The sequence below is a fragment of the Pezoporus wallicus genome, unplaced genomic scaffold (assembly GCF_028554395.1).
Source record: "Pezoporus wallicus isolate ANWC-B61680 ecotype Strahan unplaced genomic scaffold, APGP_CSIRO_Pwel_v1 contig_8226, whole genome shotgun sequence".
Lineage (NCBI taxonomy): Eukaryota > Metazoa > Chordata > Aves > Psittaciformes > Psittacidae > Pezoporus > Pezoporus wallicus.
Genome location: NW_026635187.1, coordinates 133,022 through 143,763, shown reverse-complemented (window position 1 = coordinate 143,763; position 10,742 = coordinate 133,022). Strand labels below are relative to the sequence as shown.

General features: G+C 64.2%; 1 protein-coding gene across 2 annotated transcripts; it reads right to left on the bottom strand.

The window, feature by feature from the left end:
* Positions 1–4,265: 4,265 nt before the first annotated feature.
* CABP7 (calcium binding protein 7) lies at positions 4,266–10,562 on the bottom strand. Of its 2 annotated transcripts, XM_057410392.1 has the most exons (6): positions 10,249–10,562; positions 9,976–10,092; positions 6,056–6,199; positions 5,051–5,163; positions 4,534–4,687; positions 4,266–4,446 (listed from the first exon to the last, which is right to left on the bottom strand). In XM_057410392.1, exons 2-6 carry the CDS (start codon positions 10,082–10,084, stop codon positions 4,319–4,321), a joined length of 648 nt encoding a protein of 215 aa, XP_057266375.1. In that variant the 5' UTR covers positions 10,085–10,092; positions 10,249–10,562; the 3' UTR covers positions 4,266–4,318. The 2 variants fall into 2 exon arrangements, with proteins under 2 accessions (XP_057266375.1, XP_057266366.1); XM_057410383.1 differs by having other exon boundaries at positions 9,976–10,562.
* Positions 10,563–10,742: the final 180 nt, after the last annotated feature.

Genomic DNA, 10,742 nt, shown 5'->3' with positions numbered 1-10,742 from the left:
TCCGGAGCCTGCTCTGGCTTCGTGCAGAGCTGTGGGGATGCTGGCAGCAGCCTCCCCAGGGAGCAGCTCTGCTCCCGCTGCCAGAGCATTCCAGGTTTGGCCGTGCCCGGAGGCGGCAGCTCCAGATTCATGAAGAGCAGAGGCAGGAGCCAGCTGCCCTTGGCCCCATCCCGCCTGGTTCCCGCTGGTACCCGGCTGCCGGGCTCGGGGCAGTGCTCCCACCAGGGGCTGTGCGCGGAGATGCTCCCTGGGATCCATCCCGTGCCACTCCAACAGGGAGGTGACCCTGGCATGGCTGGCGTGGAGCTGTGAGCACTGCTGCAGCAGGGGTCCAGCCTTCACCGGGGCTGCTGGAGCTTTCAGCCGAGCTTAAGGGTGGTTTTATCCCTGCACGTGTGACTGGGGCCGCTCTGTGCTTGCTTCCCTTTGGAGAGCAGAGCTTGGGCTCGGAGGATGCAGCGTCAGCCCCATGCCCCATCCTCACCTCCGTGACAACAGCTGGTAAATGAGCACCCGTGTGCACCTATTTGGGCGTAAAACGGGAGTCCCCAGAGGAAGGGGACCGTGCCCTGGGTGCAGGGGTTGTGGTGGGGGGAAGAAACCCCATAGGGGCTGCAGGATGCTCCGGAGCATTGGGAGCTGCTGGCTCTGCTCCCAGCCATCAGGAGCAGCTTTGGCTGCTCTCTCCTGCCTTGATGTGCGTCGCAGTGCAGGGGAGAGCCCCGGGGGGGCTCCCTGCCTGCCGGGGGTGGCAAACGGCTCCGCTGCCACCCTGAGTCACGGCGCATCCCGAAGGATGGAGGCGAAGCCGACGTTCCCCCATCTCCCAGGGACGGGAGATGGCAAAGCGTGTGCTGCTCTGCCGGCCTCAGAACGCCTCCCAGTCCTTCGCCTGTGCTTGGAGACCATCACCCCGCAGCCGGGCTCCATGCGCTGCGCTCGCAGTGTGGTTGGAGCACCCCAGGACGCGCGGCTGCTCGGGGAGGTGCTGCTTCACCCAGCACTCACAGCTCCAAAGCTGCTCCCAAATCCAGCTTGGACGTGGGAGAGGAGCCCACATCCGGCGGAGCAGGCGGGAGCACCCGGGCGAGCTGCAAGCCCCAACCTCGGGTGGAACCCACAGGGAATGCCGGTGATGCGGAGCCTCCGGATCCAGCTGCATGTGGAGCATCCCCTGCCAAGCCCCGGGCTGAGGGGGCCGGCCAAGGGGGGGAATGGCCTTTGGGGTTCCTGTAAGAGCTTCCCTGAGCTCCAGGCACCGGGGCCGAGCCTCACGTCTCTCGCAGGGGTGTTTTGTGCTCCGGGAGCCGCGTAACTCCCAGGTACTTGAGGAGCCCGTAAATCCCGGGTTTTATGGGATGTATTTTACGGCGTGGTGTCAGCAGCCGTAATGACGGTGTGTATCACCGCCGGCGCGGGATGCAGCCGGGGCGGGGAGAGCAGGCCCTTTGCAGAGAGCCGGGAGGGTACCGCAGGAGCAGGACAAGGCGCTCGGCTCCCTCCGTGCTCCCGCACGGCGCCGGGAGCAGCTGGTACCCGGCTCCCAAAGGATGCTGCAGGGATGGACGTGCTCTGCATCCCCGCAGGTCCCGGCGGCCGGGGTGGGCGGTGGGGAGCCGGCCCCAGCCCAAAGTGCCCTTTATAGAGCCAGAGCCTGGGTAATTTATCGGGAAGCTTTTAGGGAAATGAGCAGCTCCTGGGCCCCTGCCAAGGCGCAGCCTCACCGGGCGCTGCCCGCGTCCTCTGGCAGCTCTTGGGGAACAGGGCTGGGGATGGGAATGGGGACGGGATGAAGGGAGACAGGGATGGGGACGGGATGGGAAGGGGGATGGAAATGGGAACTGGGAAGGGGACAGGGCAGGGACACACGTAAGGACAGGGATGGGAGTAAGGATGGGAATGGAGACAGGGATGGAGATGGGCACAGGGATGAGGACGGGGCAGGGATGGAGCAGAGACCATCCCACACCACTTGCAGCACCAGAGCGAGAGAGCACCTTTTCCATCTTCCTCCCTTCCCATCCCAAACCCCGGCGCGGTGCCAACCCCATCCCTGCAACCCCCCATCCCTGCATTTGCTGCCTGGTTCCCCCTGCCCCACACAGGGTCCTTTTCTCCTTCCCACTTCCCACCTCCCACAGCGCCTTCCCTCATCCCAGCACAGCAATCACATTGCAAGAGACTCTCTATTCCCATTCCCAGCGATCCTTTACCTCCCTTAGCGAGGAGCAGCCCCAGTGATCCATCCCCAGCCATGGCAGAGCCGTGCGAGGGACAGCGGGGCAGGGACCTCCCCGTGCTCCTGCATCGGGAGCTGCCATCTCCAACCCTGCCAGAATTCCCTGCTCCCAGTTCCTATTGAAACTGAGCAGCTTTGGAAACCGAGCTCTGGAATCACATTGTTCCTTTGATCCATTTTTATGTGATTGCATTTCCCAGCAATTCAGTTGTCCTCTTTCCCTTTGTGCCCCCTTTGTGTTTATTCACTGCACCTATGACAAACCTGGTTAAATACATGTATATATATATATATATATACACCCAGAAACACATCTCAAGGCCTCTCCCTTTGGGAATGCCACCCCATAAACCCCCAACACTTTGCCTATGGAGATGGATAAAGCCCCATTCCAGGTGCGGGTCACCCCCTTCCCCCACGAGGCAGCCGCAGTGATTCCATTGCCGCGCTGCACTTCCCATTCCCATTCCCATTCCTCACTTGGACGCTCACTTCAATTTGTTTGATAAATTACACGGATCAAGAGCAAAGCCAACCCCGGATCAATGGAACGCAGCCCATTCCTCCCGGCATCCCAAACACGGGGTGTCCCCCCCCTTGCTGCCGGGGAGGTGCATCCCAAGGGTGGGAGATCCCATGCAGGCACGAGGAAATGTGTTTTCCCCTTGGATAGGGGTCAAACAGGGCTCCCGGGGGGATGTGCCCCAGCCCTGATGCCCCGGGGATGGGCTCCTCCAGCCTCATTCCTCACGGAGAGGGGGCAGCACCTTTGCCGGATGCTCTCCCGGCACCGCGAGCTTCCCCCTCATTGTATTCATTGGTTGAGTCTATCTGCCATTAAAAACGCATCCCCCGGGATGGGATCCATGAACGGGGCAGCTCCATTGCCACGGGCTTTGCACCAGCATGGGACCAGAGCCCACCCAGGAGCCGTGGGGTGCTCTCCCCCCCCCCGTGCCAGGATCCCCATCTGACCCCCTGGAGCCTCCAGCCACAGGCTGGATCCTGCTCCCCCCGGATCTGCCGTTAGTCTGGGTGAAAACGCTCCCCATGGAGGCCCTTTGGAAGGGGAATGGCCTTAAACCATTCCACAAATGCCGACATGGAATATCAGGGCATGGGGATGGGGAGAGGGGAATAAATCCACTCAGAGCTCCCAATGACCCACAGCAGGACCCACATCCGGCCAGGGATGGGGGACATGGGAGCAGCCAGGAAGGAACCCCAGGTTTGGGGCTGCTGGAGGTCCCCGGAGCCCCCCCCCACATTGCCACCTCCCAGCTCAGCAGCACCCATGGGTGCCCTCCCAGCACCAGCACCCATCGCCCTGCCCCATCGCATCGCCAGGAGCCGCAGCAGCCCAGAGCGCTTCAGAAATCCCACGTTTATTTCCGATCCGAACCCAGGACGAAAGAAAGAAACCAAAACCCCCCAAAAAACAACCCCAAACAGGGGGAACAGCCCCAGATCCCAGCCAGGCCCGTGCCCAGGGGTGCTACATACAGGCTGGGGGGGGCCCTGGGGGTGCAGGGTGGGTGACCCCGGCCATTGCGGGCTCCCAGCCTCGGGGTCGCTCTGGCTCTTCCCAAGGGAATTCGGCCTAAAGTGCATCAAGCAGGAGGTCACCGGAGTCCCCCCAGTCTGGCGGGTGGGGAAACTGAGGCACGGCACCGGGCCGGGACAGGGGACGGGGTGGGAATTCCAGCCCTTGGCAGCCAAAGTCCATGCAAACGTTCCCATCCCTGGGGACCATCTGAGGCGCGTGTATTGCTTAGGGGATGGTTTTGGTTTTGATCATAAATATAGAGCTATAGACGAGAGCATCGGTGCATCCGACGGGATCCTCCGCCCGGGGAGGGGGCAGCACACGGGGCTCCATGCACGGTACATGCTTGGTTGGGGTCTGTGTGTGTGGGTTTGTGTCAGTACCAAGGTTCCATGTTCTGCAGCCATGCGATCGCATCGCCCCGGGGACCCCGTGCGGGGCTTCCCCCTCGGCCTTGCCCCCATTCCGGGGGGTGGGGGGGGTGTGTTCATGTCTGATTCCATAGGGATTTTGCTCCGGAGGCGAGGCTCCCGTTACTTCATGCCGCTGCGCAGCACCTGGTTGGCGGCGATGAGCATCACGCTGATGATGAAGGCGATGGCGAAGGCGCAGATGAGGCTCTTGCGCACGCAGGTCTGGCGGATCTGCTGGCTGGAGCAGGCTGGCAGGGGGGAGCAGGGGTTACCCCAGCACCCCCCATGGTACCGGGGCCGAGGGGAGGGGGGTGTTTGGTACCGCGGGCACTCACTCTCCACATCGACCGGGCACTCCTCGGCCGTGCCCATGTGGCTCTCCTCCTCCGTCATGATGATGTTCTCGATGTCCTTCATGGAGAGGTGCTCGCAGAAGGTCTCGTACAGGAGCCTCTTCAGCTCGTCCACCGTCAGCTTCTGCATGTCGCACTGCGGGGGGGGCAGCAGGCGGGGGGCTCACCCCACGGCAGGGCTGCGGCGGCGCCCTTGGGTGCTGCGCGTCGGATGGGTGCCCCCGTGCACGGTAACGGGGTGCTCGCAGCACCCGCAGCCCCGAGCGTGGCAGGGACAGAAAAGCCTCAGGCTGGTGGAACCTGACCCCGAAAGCTTCCACTGAGCCTGACATGGAGCCTGGGGCTGAGCTCGGCCCTCACCCTAACCCTAAACTGAGCCGAGCCCTGACCCCAGCCCTTAACCCAAGTCTGACCCTGACCCAAACCTTCACCTTTTTACCCCCAGTTCCAGCTCTGCCCCCCCCCGAGCCCCCGCGCTGCTCCCGGGGGGGGTTCCCACCTTCCAGAACACGGTGTCGAAGTCGGTGCCGTGGAACTTCTCGGGGATGCCGGACGTGGACAGCTTGGGCCCCAGCAGCGTCACGAACTCCTCGAAGTCCACCTGCCCATCACCTGCGGGCACGGGGGCGGGGGGGGCACGGGGTGAGCCCAGGGGAACCCTGCCTGGGGGTGCTCGGCTGCCCCTGTGCAGCCGGACCGGCTGGGCACCCAGTACCGCGGTACTCAGTACACCCAGTACCCAGTACAACACCAGATGGGGCCCTTCAGCAAGGTTTGGGGTCCCCCAGCATTGGCCAGGATGCCCAGCGCTGAGCTGGGGTCCCCGTGCCAGCCAGGACCCTAACGCCACGGAGAGACCCCAGTGCCGTATGTGCAGACCCGCAGTGCTGGCTGAGGACCCCCAAAACCAAGCAGAGACCCCCCAGCGCCAGCGGTGGCCGCGACCCCGGCGGGGTGGGAAGGGCCCGGGTGCTGTGTCCTGCGCTGCGGAGGATGCGGGTGTCGGGGCTGCCGGAGCAGCGCTAACGATGAGTAATGACGGGAGCAGCAGCTTGGCAGCGCTGCCGGAAAGGCTTTTAAATGAGGAGGGGGAGGCCGATAAATTAACGGGCTCTTTAAGGTCTCAATGAGCCGGGAGCGACGCGGAGAGGCCGATGGTGGCAGCGAGCGCTGGAGGAGCACGGGCAGCCCCGTGCTGAGGGCACGGCCGGGGCGCAGCATCCAACCTAAGCTGAAGGATCCAGCCCCGGCTGCAGGATCCAGCCCCAGCAGCCCGGTCCCAGCGGGTCTGTGGAGCTGGGAGCGGTGCTGCTCCCACTCCGGGATGGTTAAAGCCTAAGCGAAGCTGCAGTGGTGATGATGCCGATGGATGAATCAGGTCCTCCTGCATCCCACAGCGTCTGGTCCAGCCGCCGCCAGCCAGTGGGGTGGAAGCGGGGCAAATGGGGAGTTTCACCAAGGGGGATTGGGGGGTCCCATTCCTGTCCCCATCCCAGGGTCCTACCGTCCATGTCGAGGCGCTGGATGATGACTTCCAGCTCCACCTCGTTGGGCATGTACCCCAGGGAGCGCATGGCCGTGCCCAGCTCCTGCTTGGAGATGAAGCCGTTGCCATCCCGGTCGAACACCTTGAAGGCTTCACGGATCTCTGCGGAGGGAGCAGGGATGGGTCCGGCCGCCCCCATCACCCCGGTCCCACAGACCCCCTATGGGCAGTGCTGGTGGCCCCAAACCACCCATCCCTGCAGCTGCAGTGGGGTCCCCATTGCAGGGGGGAAACTGAGGCACAGCCGGAGGGGCTACAACACCTGCAGGGACCAGAGCCCCCCCCCCAAGCATCGCTCTGGGGTGTGATGGGTGTCAGTGGGTGATGGACGCGCTGGTACCAGGAGGGGTGTGGGAGGCAGCAAGGGTAACTGTGCACACACACACACACACACACATACACATACACATACACATACACATACACATTCATTGTGGCCCCAGAAACCACCCCAAGAAGAGTCTGATCTCCCCAGGGGGACACCAAGGGGCCCCCAAAGTCTTTGCTGCAGCACCCACCCACCCTGCCCTTGCCACCACCCAGCTCTCCACAGCCAAAATCCCAGCATCCTGCCCCAAAAACACCTTCCTGGGACATGCCTGAGCTGGGGGCACCCCAAAAGCTGCTGCAGGACCCAGCCTGGAGCATCCTTGTGCCCGGGTGCTGGGTGTGCAGCACCCACCTTCCCTGGGGCACTTTGCACCCATCCCAGGTTATGTGATGGGTACCAGAGCTTCAGCCAGGAAAACCCCAACCCGGTCTTTGGGATTCAGCCCGTGAATGGGGGATGAAGGGGAGAGAGAAAGTGAGAGGATTTGGGGCTTCTGGCTCAAAATGAACCCTGAGGTGTGTGGAAGATCCCTGTGGGGTGCCCGGGCTCTGGGGGCATTGGGCCAAAGCCTCACGGTGCCCATCGGCTCCATCCTGCCCCTGCTGCACTGGGGGCTTTGGGGCAGTTTCTGGCTTTGCGATGCCCCCCAGGACATGGAGCTTGAGCCCAGCCGGTGGGAAAGGGGGGGTTTGCATCGGGAACAGCAGGAAGCAGGGCCGGGACGTCAGCGCCTTGCTCCTTCACCAGAGAGCAAAGCTGCTGCGCCGGGCGGCGCGGACGAGCCGGTCCCTGCCGACTGCCGAGGGCTTCGTGCGGGGCTGAAACAGGGCTGAGAACTTCGGTTGGGGGAGAAAACCCGCACGGGGCTGCGCTGCCCATCCTGGGGGACGTCCCTGCCCATCGGCGGCGTCTGCAGAGGGGTTTGGGGGGACTCTGGGGCCTCTTGGCCCCGTGGCTGAGCTTCTCCAGAGCCAGCATCCCCCTGTGGGCAAGGGATGCTTCGGGTCCCCCCGTGCTCGCTGTGGTCTGGCACTGCTGTGGTCCAGGCACCCCCGAAATTCACCCTTCAGGGATGCTCATCCCACCTGGAGCTGGTTCCTGCCTCCCAGCACGGGGTGCCGGGGAAAGCCAAGGACATGACCCGGCAGTGGCCAAACAGAGTGTGTGTCCCCCCTGCAGTCTGCACCCTGCTCCTGGGGGTCACAAACGTCCCCTGGGGGCGGAGGAGGTGATGGGGAGACCACGGGTGCCTCGGGGTCACCTTGGGGCTCCCGCTGCTGCCATTGATCCCCGGAGCACATGGATGCAGCCGGGGTGCTGGGAGCATCCCGAGGCCCGGCGGTACCCGACGGTGCTGCACGAGGCTGGGTGCAGCACCCAACACCCCGTGCCTGGGCACACGTGTGTGTGAGTGCACACATACACACGCGTGCACTGCAGAGGGGCTGTGCACACACAAACAGGGATCACCCTGCAGCGATGCTGCACTTGTGTGCGCACACACACGCACACAACCCCATTGCAGTGATGTTGTACTTGCACACACACAACCCCATTGCAGTGCTGTCGTACTTGCACACACACACACACAGCCCCATTGCAGTGACGTTGTGCTTGCACACACACACACACAACCCCGTGATGTTGTACTTGCACGCACACAACCCCATTGCAGTGATGTTGTACTTGCACATGCACGCACACAACCCCATTGCAGCGATGTTGTACCTGCACACACACACACACACACAACCCCATTGCAGTGATGTTGTACTTGCACACACACGCACGCAACCCCATTGCAGCGATGTTGTACCTGCACACACATGCACGCACACAACCCCATTGCAGCGATGTTGTACCTGCACACACACACACACACACAACCCCATTGCAGTGATGTTGTACTTGCACACGCACACACACAACCCCATTGCAGTGCTGTTGTACTTGCACACACACATACACAACCCCATTGCAGTGACATTGTACTTGCACACACACGCACACAACCCCATTGCAGTGCTGTTGTACTTGCACACACACACACAACCCCATTGCAGTGATGTTGTACTTGCACACACACACACACAACCCCATTGCAGCGACGTTGTACTTGCACACACACGCACACACACAACCCCATTGCAGCGATGTTGTACTTGCACACGCACACACACAACCCCATTGCAGTGATGTTGTACTTGCACACGCACACACAACCCCATTGCAGTGACATTGCACTTGCACACACATGCACACAACCCCATTGCAGTGATGTTGTACTTGCGCGCATACACACACCCGCTCATTGCAGTGATGTTGTACTTGCACACACGCATGCACACACAACCACTTTGCAGTGCAGTACTTGCGCATGCACATGCACACACATCCCCTTGCAGCGATGCTGTACTTGTATCTGCACACACACAGGTACACACACAGGCACCATGCAGTGATGCTGTACTCGTGTGCACACATCCCAGCACCTTCCAGCGACGTACTCGTGCATGCCCATGCACGCACACAACCGCCCTGCAGTGACGCTGTACTTGTGCGGGCGCACACGCTGCAGTGGTGCTTGCCCATGTGCACAGAACCCTTGCAATGCACGCCCACCCGCACAGCCCTTGCAGTGACGTTGTACTTGTGCACACACACACGCTGCAGTGATGCTGCCCGCGCGTATACACACAGAGACAGACACACAGGCGCCCTGCAGCGGGGCTGTGACCAGGGGACACGTCAGTGCACACTCACAGCCTGCAGAGCTGTGCACGCACACACGTGTCCTTGCACACCTTTGGGCCCAGAGCCCTTCACACCCCCCCCCCCACCGCAGCCCGGGGGCTCCGTGCCTCAGTTTCCCCACGGGGGTGCCCAGGGGATGCTCCAGCCCCCCCCCCCCCCGCAGAGCCGCGGTCACCCCGTGCCTCAGGTTCCCCGGTGGGTCCGGGGCTGCTGCAGCCCCTTTCCTCCCGCACCCGCCAGAACGGGGCTCCCGGGGACCCCCCCACGTCCCCACTCCGAGCCTGGGGGTACCGGTAGCGCCTGTCCCGAGGCCCCAGCAAACTTTTGGGCTGGAAAAAGCCAATTCCGGCCGAGCCCGGCCCCGCTCATGGCAGGGGTGGGCAGAGCCCGGGGGCACCGCGACCCGGGGAGGGGGTGACACGGGTGACGGGGACAGCCCCCCCGCGCCGCCAGCCTCTGTCATATTATGACAGCGGGAGGGTGGCCCCGGCCCGCTGGGGGTCCGGCCCGCGCCGCCACCGCCGGTCCCTGCTGTGTCATATTGACACAACGGCGGCACCGGGACCCCCGCAGCCCCGTCACCCTCTGCCGCTGCCCCACGCTTCCCTTCCTCCCCTCCTCCTCCTCCCCATCCATCCATGCATCCATCAATCCATCCATGCATCCATCCGCATCCCGCTCGCCTCCAGCTCTCCCCACGGCGCCTGGGCTGGGGGACCGCGCACCCCAAAGCCCCGCACAACCGTGCGGTGTCCCCCCCCCCATCCCCGGTCTCCCCCCCGGCCCCGCTCACCCTCCAGCTCGTCCTCGGGGATCTCCACGGGGCGCTGCTCGGAGAGGATGTTGGGGACGGTGTAGATCCCCCGGTACATCAAAGCCGCCGTCACCGGGTGGAACGGCATCTTCGGGGCTACCCAAAAAGCCAAAGTTTAAACCCAAATCTCCTCGCGGGGCGGTGGGGGGGGGGACACACACGACAGAGACTGGGGGGGTCCCCCCCCAAGCCGGTACCGCGGAACGCTAAGAACAAGTTACCGGTCCCCGCTGCCCCTCGCCCGGCACCCACCGGCCAAGGGGGGCCAGGGCGAGCGGGTGCTCCCCGTCCTCCGGGGCCGGTGTCGGGACGGGGCTGCGGGCTCAGCCCCTCACCGGGGTGTGAGGGCGCGGGGGGACCCCGCTCCGGAGCAGGCTGGCGGCGGCCCGGAGCACATCGCGCCCGAAGTGGAAGCGGGAGGCGAGAGCATCCAAGCACCGGTTAAATCCCGGCGGCGGCGGCGGCGGCGGCGGGGGGGGGGACGGCTCTGGCCATGCCGCTCCGGTACCCTCCCCCCCCGCCAGCCCCGGGCCCGCTCACAGCCCCCGGGGGGCCGCTGCCGCCGGGCCACGCTCCCCGGCGGGCCCCGGCATGGCGGGGCCGCGGCCGAGAGCGGCCTCTTCCTCCTCCTCCTCCTCCTCTTCTGCCTCCCCCCAGGTGTCCCGGCAGGGCCGGGGCCGGGCTCCCGCCGCCGCTCAGCCCCCGCCGCCGCGCACCCGCTGCGCCCCCGCCGCCAGCCCCGGCCC